The sequence below is a fragment of the Littorina saxatilis genome, linkage group LG12 (genome assembly GCF_037325665.1).
Source record: "Littorina saxatilis isolate snail1 linkage group LG12, US_GU_Lsax_2.0, whole genome shotgun sequence".
Classification (NCBI taxonomy): domain Eukaryota; kingdom Metazoa; phylum Mollusca; class Gastropoda; order Littorinimorpha; family Littorinidae; genus Littorina; species Littorina saxatilis.
In genome coordinates this window covers 80756062-80771803 of record NC_090256.1, presented here as the reverse complement: position 1 = coordinate 80771803, position 15742 = coordinate 80756062, and the positions used below count along the sequence as shown (strand labels likewise).

Sequence of the window (15742 nt, the reverse complement as noted above, 5' to 3'; positions counted from 1 at the left end):
ACAGGACAGACAGAGAGACAGAGACAAACAGAGAGAAAAAGACTGATACGGAGAGAGGCATTGTGGAGGAACAGGGGTTGCGGGTGCTGGGGTGGTGTGGGGGTAGATGGGAGTATAATGACTTGTGGTGTCTTGACATCTTGTGGACGCGCCTGTCAGACTGGAGTCCAAAATAGATTTGTTGTGTTGGCCAACCTATCTGAGCGCAAGTTGATTGCATTGATATGATCTGTCTGCATGCGTAGACCAGCCTCCGTTTGCTTTCGCTGTCCTTTTTTTGCTCGCTTCTCAATTTTGTTGTTCTTGTCAGCTCGTCATGTCATGTTTCCGGTAGACACGCTATCACTTCTCCTCTAGAATCACAATTTGTGAATGGAACACAGAGAGAGAGAGAGAGAGAGAGAGAGAGAGAGAGAGAGAGAGAGAGAGAGAGAGAGAGAGAGAGAGAGAGAGGAAAAAAAAAGAGAGAGAGAGAGAGGGAGGGAGAGAGAGGGAGGGAGAGAGAGAGGAAGGGAGGGAGAGAGAGGGAGGGGGGGAAAGAGAGAGAGAGAGAGAGAGAGGGGGGGGGGGGGGGGTAAAGGGATTGGAAGGGAAAGAGAAAGAATGAATCGAAGGAATGACGAAAGGGGAGGGAAGAAAGACAGAGACAGGCAGAAAGACAGACAGACGGAGATATGAAAAAAGTCAAAGGAAGAAGTAAGAAGAGGACCAGACTTACACTTGAATTAAGACAAATATTAAACAGTTGTATTGAAGCGGGGGGGGGGGGGGGGGGGGGGAGGTCGAGTTGTAGAATGACGACTAAAGAATGGGAGGGCGACAGACAGTATTAACAGTACTAATAACAAGGAACTTAGTCGATAAATATCGACAGGGGGCGGACAAATGGTTTACATGTTAAATGTGTGTATATGGGTGTGGGTCTGAAACAAACAAACAAACCATGTGAACCCCCCCCCCCCCCCCCCCCTCCCACCGCTCGCGGGCTGAACGACTGACGTCACATGTCGCTTCGGTCTTTTCCAGAAGAACACCGCGTGTACATAATACACAATTCGATCGCGTAGCACTGCCAATGCCCTTTTTCGCAACGAAAACCGTGCTGCTGTTTCTTGTGTGTTAAATCTGAAAGCAATATAAGTGCTTCACAGATCAGCTGACAGGCATTCATTTTCTGCAATCTCACTGCACACCTCTTCCAAAAGTGGAACTGTCACCTGTTGACATTTAAAAACACATGTAAATGTACACACAGTGACACAATAAAAAATCATGCGTAATGAGAATTATCCAAAAATATTATATGATGCACTGGTGTCAAATGTGTTATGGTATTTTATGTTATCACAGAATCTAAGTCTTGAAAAATACACATGTTCACACAAAAATATGGCAAATACCACATGAGACTGAAATATACACAAATCTGCAGTAACTTGACTGAGAAATCACAAGCGGGTGTAGTTGTAGGCATCACAATCACAAGACAAACAAATTCTGCCTTTATGTTTAATATTTTTTAACAATAAATGTTGCAACGAATAACTTCTCACCTTTTGTGAAATAGTACTTTGAGCTTGACACACTTCTGACAAAAGTGGTGCTTGCTTCCTGAAACAAAATTATTCAATGATGAAAAGAACTGAATGTGGCAGTGTTCAAAGTGATATTCAAACTTGTATGTAACTATCAGTACCTATACTGTAAAACGAGAAGGCTATTGGCATGCTCGTCAATCAGTATGTGTCATTCAGTGTTTTGTGCTGTAACAATGAAATGCAATCAATGCAAGTTCGTGCAGTCTAGAAATAAATACAACAATAATTTCAATTGAAACCACAAACTAGTCAAATAAATTGTGTAAATAGTTGGACAAAGAGATGCTTATTAACCCAGGGAAATAACAGGATTTCTTAGCAAAACTTTCCCAACCCATTTACCTGATTCAGTCCGGCTTTTCTGCTTTTAACACTTACTTTCAGTTTCACTAGAATATATCACAACTACAAGAATAACAATGGAACAGGAATGAGATTTTGTTTTGTTTTTGTAAACTACATCAGGATTTAACTAGTTTGGAAGCTCTGCTTACATACAAAATACAGACAGTGACGTTCAATCGTGGTGGCTGATCATTCAGTGCACTGACTGAGACGGACGATTCGATTTGATCGCTTCACCACGCCTTTCCAACTATGTGCTCCCATACAGTTTTGGTAGATACATGCTTGTGCAAGTATGTTATTAGTATTACCAATATGAATCTTATTTTCCTTTCGATGGTCAGTTTTACTCACCTCTGTAACGGCAGTCACCTCTGCGAATGCTGTCGAAGAATCTAACCGAAAGTAAACATTCTGGGAATCTACGCGCATCGGCCTTGACGCAAGTCAATGAGCGCGGCGCGGCGAAGTTGGCCTCAATCTTCCCGCACCGTAGACCAGATTAGTAGGTGCTTGATTTTGGTATTTTGATTTTACATAACATTAAACCTTTCTTGTGGTTCATGGTCATGGCAACAGCCATAATAATATTATATCATGTATAATATTACATTTCAGCATATTTGAATTACATGTCATCATACCAAACTGTCATACATTTTTATTCCCACATCATTCTGATTGATCACAACCAAACCTACTATCAGTGGACACATCCAAATGTAAGCGCCTGTTCTTGACAACTTTTAATCGATCTAAAAATAGCAACTTGCTGAGTCCTTTGCCGCCAACAGACACTGTCTGGCCTGTATGTAAAATGTACAATGTATTTTCTGATTTGTGCACAAAAGCTTTTTTTCTTTTTTCTTTTTTTTTAACATAACAATGTTTAATGTCACTGTATGTTTAAAAGACCATGGTCATATTTGTAAAAAAAATGTTAAATTAGAAAATAAATAACATTTTGGTTCATGATTTTTCCTACACCTGTGCTGAAAATAAGAAATAAAAATGTCGGTATATAAGTCGCTCAAATACAACTAGGTATGAATGGCTCGGTTTGAGTTTGTTGCAGTTGACCCTGCACAATGCGACCTATCATGTTTTTGCGATTTTGCCGTCACCCCTCCCATAGGGTGACGTATTTCACAACTTCCTGTGTTACACAAACTCTGTGGTGACCAAATTTGCCTTCACTCCTCCCATAGGGTGACGGATTTCACAACTTTCTACAGATGAACAATGTTGCCTCCACCCCTCCCATAGGGTGACGGATGTCACAACTTCCTGTGTACACAAACTGATGACGTATTTCACAACAAAATGGCGCTGCCCATGGTCAACCTCGAAACTATCCGTATAGAATGGGGGCGTCCTCGCCCCCATAACAACTATGTACTTCACTACCACTAGCTTTATTGTCTTTGCATCACGTGTTTATTACCTTGCAAACAACTATTTTGCCCCCAACCCCTAAAACAAACAAAACAAAAGTCACCAAAACATGCAGAGAAGATACCAGTTTTAAAACCAAAACGGGGAAGAAGATCGTTGTTTGTCAGGGCTCTACGAAGAAAGGTGAGTTGGAAAGATGCAGGAAGAGGCAGAGGGAAAAGAGGTGAAGATGGAGAAGGCGGAGGGAGGGAGTGAATACTAGTAAGAATGTGCTGAAAGGAGAGGAAGGGATAGGCCATGCAGTGGTATAGAAAGTGGGAAGAGAGAGAGTGAGGGGGAGGGAGGGAGAGAGGGACAGGGAGGGACAGCAAAGAGGGTAGAAGATCTCTGCGTCTACCCTCTTTGGGGATAGGGAAGGAGAGGGAGAGAGAGATAATGTGTATAGATGGAACTGGGAGCAGACCTGTTTACCCTTACTATTTCGGAGTAATTTATTACTATTTTTTAGGATTTGGGGGAAAAACTACACCATTTGAGACTGGACTACGATTTTTGTGTTGCTAATGTTGGTGTTTGTAACCACTGGGTTACTATTTTTGTCAACAGATTACTATTTTTTTACTTGACCATTACTCTTATCAAGCTTTGGAGGTAAACAGGTCTGTGGGAGTGAGCGAGGGCTGCAATGTTTTGAGAAAGGAAGGAGAGAGGGGGAGTGAAGAAGTGAGGGATTGTGGGCGTAAGAGAGAGAAATAGAGAGTGAGAAAGAAAGAGAGAGAGAGAGGGGTAGGGCATGGGGAAGGGTGGTAGAGAATGCTAAAAGAGGACAGAGAAAGAGGATCGAAAGTCCGAGAAGTAAGACATAGCAAAATGGGTCGGAGGGAGAGAGAGAGCGCAGAAACGAAGCGGATGGAAAGAGGTAGTTAAAAATAAAGAAGGGGATGAAGAGAGATGTAGTGTGCCCTTCCCCATGGCATTTTCTTTCAACTATTCTCTTTGAGAACAAAAATCAATTAGAGATCGAAAGAATCTTGGTCTGCGCTGTCGGAGCATCTTTGGGAAAAATAAAAAATTGAAGAAAACTTATTACTTTCCAGTTCTTTCTCTTTCTTTTTTTGTTATTTCGATCGTCTTCTGTCTTTTTTTCTGTCTCTTTTTGTAATATTACCGTTTCTTGGAAAGAACAGTTAATCTAGTTTTCTCCTTTTCAACACACATTCTCCGTCTGTCTGTCTGTCTGTCTGTCTGTCTGTCTGTCTGTCTGTCTGTCTGTCTCTCTCTCTCTCTCTCTCTCTCTCTCTCTCTCTCTCTCTCTCTCTCTCTAGATTAAACCCTCCCATGGGCGAGGGCTGGATGTAAAAAAGCACCTGTTTGCTTATGCCACTACCCTCGTAAATAAAGAATTTGTCATTGTCATTGTCTCTCTCTCCCTCACTCTCTCTCTCTCTATCTATCTCTCCCTTTCTGTCTCCCTCTCCCTCTATCTCAATCTCTGTCTCTCTCACTCTCTCTCTCCTCTATCCCTCTCAGTATCTCTCTGTCTCTGTCTCTCTGTCTCTGTCTCTCTGTCTCTCTGTCTCTCTCTCTCTCTCTCTCTCTCTCTCTCTCTCTCTCTCTCTCTCTCTCTCTCAAAGCGGCAATATTCAGTTTCACAAAGAAGCCCCTGGGAATCGGGTTGGGTTTTCTGTACATTGATAAATTATACATTCTCGTGTGTATTTCAAATGTAATTATAATCATAATGTTGACAGAAATCTATTGCATCCCGCGAATTCTCGTGCAAAGATGTGTTTATGTTGCACGCACGTGTGCAGATGCAATCAAGTCTTTCTTTTTGTCTTCGTGTGCGCACGAATCAAATGTACCGCGAAGATAATGGAGAAGTGAATTTAGGCACATTATTAGACAAAAGACATGGTGAACAAAGATAGAGAGAGAGTGTGTGTGTGTGAGTGTGTGTGTGTGTGTATGCGTGTGTGTGTGTGTGTGTGTGTGTGTGTGTGTGTCAATGACCATCTGAAAGTGTCATGAGAGCAAACCTAAATAGCATTTGCTTAAAGCGACAGTTTTCAAACAGCGTTCCACCTCATTCAGAAGAAGAATAGGCTGCATAATTGTCTTTGCAACATATTTGGTTGAATGGGCATATATGTTGTAACAGGCCAATGATGCTTTACCTCCACACCCCCCCCCTCCCCGCCACAACAAAAACAATCATTGTAACAAAACATATTTATGTGAAAGCTGTTTTTCTAAAACATTATCTGACTCCATCTTTCCTAACAACTTTAGGGTAACTTTTTCTCAAGTTTTGATAATTATTTGCTTAGCTACGCTTTGCAAATAGCATGTGAGCCTGTGCCACGAGTCCGTCCTTCGAGTAGCCTGTCATGTGTGCAGCGAATCACATGACCTTGTCTGTAAAGTACGGAATATTATGTGCATTACGATATCGCTGAAAGTATGATTGATTTCCGTTCGCAGTTTTATGTACAACAATAGTTGCTTTTTCTGCTGCGTTTTCAACGGAGAAGAGTATAGACGGAGAGGGTGGGTGTCACAGGCCCAGGAGTGCTGATCTCACAGGCTAAGTTCCCTAAATACCCTTACTGTACCAGATCAGCGAGTACTGCTTCCGATGCTAAATCTCTCTTATTGATTCTCTTTTTCCACCAAACCCCACCACCCGTCGCCCCACCCAACCCCACCCACTCTCTCTTTTTCTCCGTGTTTTTTTTCTTTCCTTGAATGTCCTTTCTTTTCTGCTTTTTAGAGAGTACACGGCCATGAAGCCAGTGCTTAGTTTCAGTTAGAGTCCAGTCTGAGCAATGTGTTAAAGTGGCAGTGCTACTCTGCGGAACTAGTATGATCCATGACATCAGTGTTTTTTGTTTTTTTTGTTTTTTAAGATACCTTCCTTTCCGTGTAAAACATCTTGAAAATCGCCATAAACCATTCGGGTGAGGAGGGACACGCAAGGGCATTGTCGTGTGATTTTTGTTTTTAATTTTCTGTTTCAGACGACATGAAAAAATTGAACTGTAGCCAGTATCCTGAACCTGAGGGCAGCCTGCCTAATCCCGCTGCCCCTATTACCACGGTGGGTTTCTGACTGTCTGTCTGTCGGTCTGTCTGTCTGTCTGTTAGTCTGATTGTCTGTCTGTCTGTCTGTCTTTCTGTTTGTCTGTTAGTCTGTCAGTCTGTCTGTCTGTTAGTCTGATTGTCTGTCTGTCTGTTAGTCTGTCTCTCTGTCTGTCAGTTAGTCTGTCTGTCTGTCTGTCTGTCTGTCAGTTTGTCTGTCTGTTAGTCTGTCTGTCTGTCTGTTAGTCTGTCTGTTAGTCTGTCTGTCTGTCTGTTAGTTAGTCTGTCTGTCTGTCTGTCTGTCAGTTTGTCTGTCTGTCTGTCTGTCAGTTAGTCTGTCTGTCTGTCTGTCTGTCTGTCTCTCAGTCTGTCAGTCAAACAGCCTGGCTGTACTTTGATCTTGAGGACGGTATGGAGTGAGTGTTTGTGTCTGTGTGGATGTTTGTCAGTAAGTCTGTCTATCTCTCTGTACTTTGATCCTGAGGACGATATGGAGTGTGTGTTTGTGTTTGTGTGGATGTTTGTCTGTCTGTCTGTCTGTCTGTCTGTCTGTTTGTCTGTCTGTCTGTCTGTCTGTCTGTCTGTTTGTCTGTCTGTCTGTCAGTAAGTCTGTCAATCTGTCTGTACTTTAATCCTGAGGACGGTATGGAGTGTGTGTTTGTGTCTGTTTGTCTGTCTGTCTGTTTGTCTGTCTGTCTGTCTGTCTGTTTGTCTGTCTGTCTGTCTGTCTGTCAGTCTGTCTGTCTGTCTGTCTGTCAGTAAGTCTGTCTATCTGTCTGTACTTTGATCCTGAGGACGGTATGGAGTGTGTGTTTGTGTCTGTGTGGATGTTTGTCGAGAAGAACCATGAGAGACTGTAGAGAACACAATACAATACCATGCATGTAGACAGGTGTTTTAGTTGAGAACAATGTTTATTTATTGCACATATATTCAAAAATAATATTCAAATATAATATTAATGTTGTAGTCCGTCGTTTGTCTTAATGTTACATGCACCACCACTGACATTTCTCCATGTGAGATAATAAAGTTAATTTGATTTGATTTGATTTGATTGAACCGGAGAACAGTATGCATTTATAACCCCATTAACTTGGTATGTATGTGTTTAGGTGTGTGTGTGTGTGAGTGTGTGTTTATATATGTGTCCGTGTGTCTGTGTGTTTCTGAGAGAGAGGGAGGGAGTGTGTATGTATAGGCGTACGTTCATGTGTGTGTGTGTTGGGGGGGGGGGGTGTGAGTGTTAGAGCGCACGCGCGCGCCGGACCACAATTGAAAAATATGTATTTACGCTTGTTCATCCCATCCACAAAGAAATCATGCACGTGCACAAGCTCACATGAGCACAGAACTGCAACACCCACTTACCCAGTAACTGTCAAGATAAGTCAATCGTCAATTTGTTAGTGGCTATTGATCCCAAGGAACTCGACGCTTGCACCAAGATATCGTCTCCCTCACTGGCTATAGATCGAGCAAGTTGATCTAAGGACCTTATTTTGTCCGTTTCTCCTAAAGTGCCGGCCATTTTCTGTTAAATGGCTTCACTAAGTGCTCCCATAAGATTGCCCTCGATGCTATCGATGCTGGAAGCTTGTTCGCCATTTAGCATGGTGCCGTAACACGTGAATGGGCCGGCTTGACTGGAGCAAGGTTTTCCGTACACTCATCTGCACACAAGATTATGTGACCGGAACAAGTGTTGGCGGTGATTCTTAGCACTTTGAGTTGACATGAGGAGAGAAAGACTCGGTGAAGTGTGAAGGTCCTGCATGTTTAAGATGAGGGTCACGGAGGGTCTGTCTACTGTTGCTTCTCCCCTCCCCCTCTCTCACTCTCCCTCTCCTCATCTTCTGTATGTCTGTCTGTCTGTCTGTCTCTCTCTCACTCTCTCTCACTCTCTCTCTCTTCTCACCTTCTGTCTGTCTGTCTGTTTGTCTGTCTGTCTGTCTCTGTCTCTGTCTCTCTCTCTCAGTCTCTCTCTTCTCACCTTCTGTCTATCTGTCCGTCTGTCTGTCTTCTCTCTCTCTCTCTCTCACTCTCTCTTCTCTCTCTCTCTCTCTCTCTCTCTCTCAGTCTCTCTCTTCTCACCTTCTGTCTATCTGTCCGTCTGTCTGTCTTCTCTCTCTCTCTCTCTCTCTCACTCTCTCTTCTCACCTTCTGTCTTTATGTCTGTCTGTCTGTCTGTCTCTCTCTCTCTCTCTCTCTCTCTCTCTCTCTCTCTCTCTCTATCTCTCTCTCTCAGCTCTCATTCTCTCCCTCCCTACCTTCCCCCTCTCTCTGAACCTGTTTGAACTAAAATGTTAATTAAAACCTAGCCTGCGTGTCGTTAACTTTTCTCTTATTTGTATTATTACCTTTGCGTCGGCTTGGCTTGGGAGAAAGGATAGTTTGTGTGTGTGTGTGGACATTAAAACCTCAAACTCTTGGATGGAGTCGGTGAAAGTCAAGAATGAACAGCTGGCACAAAAAAGGCGTTTTTCTTAAGGGAGCTGTGTTCTTTTAATAAATTCAGTAATACATGTTGAGAGCTTGAGAGAGAGAGAGAGAGAGAGAGAGAGAGAGAGAGAGAGAGAGAGAGAGAGAGAGACAGACAGACAGACAGACAGACACAGACAGACAGACAGACAGACAGACAGACGGACAGACAGACAGACACACGGACAGACAAAGAAACTGTGGCTGTTCTTCTCCGTGTCCCAAGCGGTCTCGAGATGAAATGAAACATTTAAATCTAGAAAGAGTAGTAGCAGGAGAGAGAGAGAGAGAGAGAGAGAGAGAGAGAGAGAGAGAGAGAGAGAGAGAGAGAGAGAGAGAGAGAGAGAGAGAGAGAGAGAGAGAGAGGGAGAAAGAGAGAGAGGGAGAAAGAGAGAGAGGGAGAAAGAGAGCGGGTAGGGAGAGAGAGAGAGGGAGAGAGGGGGAAAAAGAGAGGGAGAGAGGGGGAAAAAGAGAGAGAGAGAGGGAGAGAGAGGTGGGAGGGAGGGAGGGAGGGAGAGAGAGAGAGAGAGAGAGAGAGAGAGAGAGAGAGAGAGAGAGAGAGAGAGAGAGAGAGAGAGAGAGAGATAGAGAGAGAGAAAGGGGGTGGGGGATTTGGGTGATCGGACTGGGGGAAAAGAAGGCCGGGGAAAACTACTTACATCTCAGTTGTCAGAATGAGAAAAAGCGCCACCTGTACACACTTCAGAATAGTGTTGTGACCTCCTGATTATATCATCAAGCAATAGTTCCACGAAGCTTCAACTGTAAAATAAACTTTCTCAATAACTGACACTTTTCGCTGTACAAAGAGGTCAGACAGTTTGAACTTGGGGAAAAAAAAGAAGAGGGAGGGGAGGCAACTCGTCTGAAGTGAAATCAAATCAAACTGGATAGGAAGAAAGATGGCACGAAGGGATGGGAGAGAAGCCGAGGATTAGAGAAAAGAGGGGTCGGGTGACATAGATAAATTGTCTGATAAACTCATCACTGCTCGACTGTCTGCTGTATGGCCTGGGAAGTCTGCAGTCATCTAGTAGACCTCGATGTGGTTGAAGCTGGATGAGAATAGGGGTAGGGTGGTAGGAGGGGGGGAGTTTTGTGGGTTTAGGAGGCTGGTGTTTTTGTCTGTGTGTTTGTCTGTTTGCCCGTCCGTCTTTCTGACCGTATATCTCAGAGAGGCGATGGGTCCGCTAGTGGAACGATAGTCAAGGCAGCGCTTACGCCTTCCATGCGGGGAGCAACGTCTTATATCCGATCTTATCTTGTCGGTGAAATCATATATCATCCCAGTGGATCGATCCACGTGACCTTATCGCAGCCGTGAAATTATACCGATGATGGCAGTGTCCAAGTGTTTTTAAATTGGCATCCGGAGCTCGGGAACTAATGGACATTGGAGGCTGTTTCCAACTTTTCATTTATTAATCAGGACATTTCTTTTATTTGCGTTGTAAGCAGGGGCCTCTTTTCATTCGAAAAATGTGTATTACTGCGAGACCAGACACACTCACATGGTGCGTATGTCAACACGCGTGCGTAGCATATCATGAACCCGTACATAGTATTCGCATAGCTATATACTCACACTCTTACACAACGCATACACACACTTAGAAAAACCTGGCTCTTTTGTACGCATTCTTTTCATAGACTTCTCTTCTGCCTTCAACACTATCCAACCCTGCCTCATGGCCCAGAAACTTCTCCGCTACAGCGTGACTCCAAGGCTTATCCTGTGGATTATCAACTTTCTCGTTAACAGAACCCAGTCAGTCCGCTTTCAGACAGCTCTCTCTTCCCTTAGGTCCACCTCCATAGGCTCTCCACAGGGTACAGTTATCTTCCCTGTGTTGTTCACACTCTACACTAACGACTGCAGTGGCACTGACTCCACCCTTCTTATCAAATATTCAGATGATACAGCGCTAGAAGATCTCTCCAATAGTGACGCAACTTACTTTGCAGAAGTAGAACGTTTCAACGCCTGGTGTAAAGACAACTTTTTAGACCTAAATGTGACAAAGACCAAAGAACTTCTGATAGACTTTAGAAGAAACCCTGCCCCTGTCCCTGACCTGATGATTGATGGTGTGACTGTTGAGCGTGTGACTGAATATAAGTATCTTGGCACAGTTATCGATGATAAGCTGTCCTTCAATGCAAACACCACCCTCATACACAAAAAATGTCAGTCACGCATCTACTGCCTTCAGAAACTTAGGAAGTTGAATGTGAACCCTTCTATCCTTCAAACTTTCTACCGCTCTTTCATCGAGTCTGTCATCAGTTTTGGTTTTGTGTCCTGGTATGGAGGTCTGAGTGTGAAGAACAGGAATGTCTTAGTGCGAATGGTGAATGTCAGTAGCAAGGTGATTGGCAGGCAGCAAGCAAGTGTGGAGTCCCTGTATGAAAAGCGTGTGGTGAGAAAGAGTAGGCGGATAGCTTCAGATAGGTCCCATGTCCTTGCCCACCTCTATGAACTCCTTCCCTCTGGCCGTAGACTTCGCACGCACAAAGCTAGGACACTCAGGCTGCAAAACAGCTTCATCCCCAAATCCATCACCCATCATCCACATACCCGACTCAGCCCCTCTTCTGCCAGTGCAATCAGTAGTAATGTACATGTATGTATTGGTTTTATGTACGTCCGTATATTTTCTGTGATATATTGTATGCTATGATTTTTTTGCAATGATGTTTAGCCATAGTCCGTTATACGCGTAGGTGTGCGAGAATATGTAAGCGCAGTGCTTTAAAGATGTCCATGTGGGAATGTGTAAGTGGGCGTAGTCGAATGTCCATGTGGGAATGTGTAAGTGGAGCATATAAGAATGCCCATGTGTGAATGTGGAAGTGGAGCGTATAACAATGTGGAAGTGGAGCGTGGTCGAATGTCCATGTGTGAATGGGTAAGTTGAGCGTATAAGAATGTCCATGTGTGCGATGTGTAAGTGAGACATGGATGTGTTCATGACTGAATGCGTAAGCACAATGCAAGGAATGGCCAGAGAGGTATGTGGGAGGTGTGTTTATAACCTGCCCTGTTATATAGTGCTATATGTCTTATGTAAAACAATGTCCTGTTTGTATTATTGTTATGTACCACGCCTGAATTTCTCTATGAGATAATAAAGTATTCTTATTCTTATTCTTATTATTTTTGCTCCCCCCTCTTACTCTCGATCAGAAATAGAATAGCTTTTTTTTACGGCCCCTGGCAAATCAATAGTGTACATGTTTAATACTCGTTTGCCTGCATGATGTATTACGTGAAAATCGTTTGCACACGTTATTAATGAACCAACGCAGCATTCGCATAGCTATACAGCTTAAAGTTATTACCTATTGATTAATATGAAGAACAGGTTTGTCCATGTCAACCGACCCCCATCGGCCTTGAGTAAATCAAAACTGGTAACATTTTATACCAGTTTACCATGCACATTTTTATACCCGTTTTCCTTATATAAAAATGTGTGCATAACTTAATATCCATGCAGTCGTACAGTTTTGATTCCCAACTATGAATCAAGCGCACAGCTTTGGGACCTGTACTCCTGTATTCTCCAAACATTGTTTTTCTGTCATACGAATGTTTAGGCCAACAAAAAAAAAAATAGTCTGTTTACGGTAACCCGACCGACCCTATTTTTTTCGCGCGACCCTAGACTTTTTTTTGGCATTTGGGGAAAAAAAAACCCAAAAAAAAACACACAAAATAACGTAAAAATATGGTTTTTTGGAGAAAAAAAAAAAAAAAAAAAAATCCCGACCTACCGACCCTATTTTTTTGGCCTATGTTACCGTAAACAGACCTTTGTTTTGCCTTATCTCTACACTAGCTGCCAAAAAAATGTGTATTTTTCTTTACTCTATAGCTGCCACACGAATGTTAAATGTTGTATTTGTATGATGCCACAAGAATGTTGATTTTGTTCTGTACTCTCTCACAAGAGTGTTTAAATTTGTTCTGTGCACTGCCAAAAGATGATGAGATTGTTCTTACTTTTGCGCCGTTTGTACATGTGCGATAGCTTTTGCTCGCTCATCCCAGCAGTTATGGCTACAAATCCACAACTATAATTTTTGCCTTGAGCCAGGGATGAAATCAGTGCCAGTGATCAATACTAATGTTTGGGTCCCTCTCTCTTCCTCACTGCGGATAACATTAAAGAGGGGATGGGGTGCGCTAAATTCGATTAACCAAATGGCCCTTCAGAAAACGTTAGGCCAGAGATACAATCCTGTCTTTCCATGTCTGTCTGTTTGTTTCTGTCTGTCTTTCTGTTTCTCTGTTTCTCTCTCTTTGTCTCTGTCTTTCTATCTGTCTCTCATGCTCTCTCTGTCACAATGCTTATGTCTCTCTCTGTCTTAGTGTCTCTGTTTTTCTGTCTCACATGGTCAGTCTCTGTCTCCCTGTGTCACAATGTCTCTGTCTCTTTCTGAATCACTGTCTCTGTCTTTTTCTGTATGTGTCTCTCTGTCTGTGTGTGTCTCTCTCTCTGATTTTTTTTCAAGTGCACAATTTTAAAGCACTGCATAATGTTTAAAGATCTTATTGGTTCAAGAGAAATATACACTTTGACAGTTAGGCAAACAATACTTCATTTTGAAATTAACCGGCTCGTATGCCTGTGGAAAATAACCGACCCATACAAAAAAGCATTCAGCACTGGGTGCGTGATGGGTGCGCCCTGTCCATAAAGTGATCTGTACACAAACACATTCATTCACCAAAAAGTCAAACGCTGCACAGGATGCAGTCAAGATGTGTTGCTTTTTAGCAGTGCCCAAGTGGAGGGTTTGACTCATGAAATGTCAAAGCTTGGCTCGTATTGACCTTGATAGCAGAAAGACTTTCACAGGAAGGACTCACGTACGGTCTTCTGAAGACTGACACAAATAGTTTTAAATACTAAAATAAAGTATTGTATCATGAGTTTTCAGAAATGTTTTTCAGAAAAATCGTTCTCTGTCAGAATTAACCAGCTCGTGTGCCTGTGGGAAAAAAACACCAGACCATTCAATGCTGCCAACATGATGGGCTTCCTGCCCATAAAGTGCGCAGTATCAGTGTTGGAGGCTGTCTCCTCTTCCGGAAAGCTGGCTGGGCTGGGGAGGCAGTGATAATTTTGCTTAGTGCCGGAAAATATTGACGAGCAGCTTAGACAAGGATTAGTTTGGAGTTTTGCCTGCATAAGAGCTTCAGCAATTGGGTTGGACCTTGCGACCGTCTGTGAGGCTTATTGATGTTAATAAATCGTAGCTTATGTGTTGTACGGGTGAAGTTTGCCTTTTATGTCGGTGTGTTTGTGCCTACGCTGTTAGTAAGGAGTTGCGTGAATGTTTGTGTTTTCTTGTTGTTCGTCAAGCAAAGATTTGTTTTGCTTGACTTCTTTCTTTTCAAATATTTGCTTAAAATGTCTGTGTCCCCATGCTGTCCGTAAGGCTTTGCAGTATTTTTTGTGTGTATTTTTTTTGTAGAGAAACCTTTACTGCAGCGGGAAGGGGGGAAGAGCAGCTCTCATTCATGAGAAACGTGGCTACAGCTTGTGAAAACACGTTGAAAGAACATAACATTTGGCTTGCATGATGGAATGGACAAAGTTTTGCACTTTAATGGAGGTGTTGTTTTTGCCAGTTCTAACATGAAGCATGGTGAATCGTAATGTTCAAGCTACGTTCAACAACAAAAAACTCTCGTCCGCCCCTTTCATGTTTGAATATTGCACTACACTCTTTGTACTTCCCGGAGACAAATAATATCCCTGGAACGCAGGGATAACGGCAACAAATTAAACATATATCACAGCTTGTCCAATGAACGGTAACGGCGTTCCAGCATAGCTGAGACCAAAAAAGATCAAGTTTTGTTCGTCACAACAGTCACAATGTTAAACTAGCTGAAATAGAATCTGTTTCTTTTTCTGTGTTTCGTTTGTCAGTTAAAAACATTGATATTTTGACAACGCTGGCAGAGAAATAAAACACGGTTTTAAATTCTGTTGTCGTCAGTGGTCAAATGGACAAACCGAGGTAAAATAAAATCTATCGTTCTTTTGGTACACGAAGTGCACTGACGTTATGAAGAAACTGGCAGGAAGAAGAAATTGTTTCACACTCTTTCATAACATCAGTGACACAATGGACAATGTAGCCGAAATAAAATCTGTCGCTTTTTTGTCAGTTTAATAACGACACTGACATGATTACAGATGTGATGAAGAAAACATCGTTTCACGCTGTCTATTAACATCGGCGACGTTATGGGTAAGCTAGCAAACTAAAACCCTCTTTTTCAACGATCGAGAACCTTTCCTTTTCAATTTACGAAACTCAAAACTGTATTAATTAGCTTCATCTTTTCTACCTGTTCCTCTACCTCTCCTCTACCTGTTCCTCTACCTGCCTGTTCCTCTGCCTGTTCCTCTACCTGTTCCTCTGCCTGTTCCTCTGCCTGTTCCTCTGCCTCTCCTTTACCTGTTCCTCTGCCTCTCCTCTACCTCTCCTCTACCTGTTGCTGTACCTGTTGCTGTACCTGTTCCTCTGCCTCTCCTCTACCTGTTCCTCTGCCTCTCCTCTACCTGTTCCTCTGCCTCTCCTCTACCTGTTCCTCTGCCTCTCCTCTACCTGTTCCTCTACCTGTTCTTCTACCTGTTCCTCTGCCTCTCCTCTACCTGTTCCTCTGCCTCTCCTCCCTTCTCCTCTCTTCATGCCACGTCCAGAACTTCAAGTAGCAGAAGCATTAAACGTTCAGTAATGCATTTGGGGCAAACACTAATAGTAATGAGTAAGCAGCTGTCATGTCCAATGCCTGTCAAAAGTAGTTGTCAATGCTGTTG

The 15742-nt window shown here is 42.9% G+C and overlaps 1 protein-coding gene and 1 long non-coding RNA gene across 3 annotated transcripts in view; one reads left to right on the top strand and one right to left on the bottom strand.

Annotated features, from left to right (window-relative positions):
- The window catches only part of LOC138982900 (rap guanine nucleotide exchange factor 4-like), a 76009-nt gene that overhangs the window by 11050 nt on the left and 49217 nt on the right, over positions 1-15742 (top strand). For both annotated transcript variants that reach the window (XM_070356297.1, XM_070356296.1), the window contains exon 3: positions 6359-6438. In XM_070356297.1, coding sequence (XP_070212398.1) covers positions 6359-6438 — 80 coding nt within the window. The remainder of the gene's footprint in view (positions 1-6358; positions 6439-15742) is intronic.
- Positions 1142-3330, bottom strand: LOC138982901 (uncharacterized). The gene is made up of 3 exons (XR_011461000.1): positions 2298-3330; positions 1554-1611; positions 1142-1217 (listed from the first exon to the last, which is right to left on the bottom strand). It is a non-coding gene; the product is annotated as an uncharacterized lncRNA (long non-coding RNA).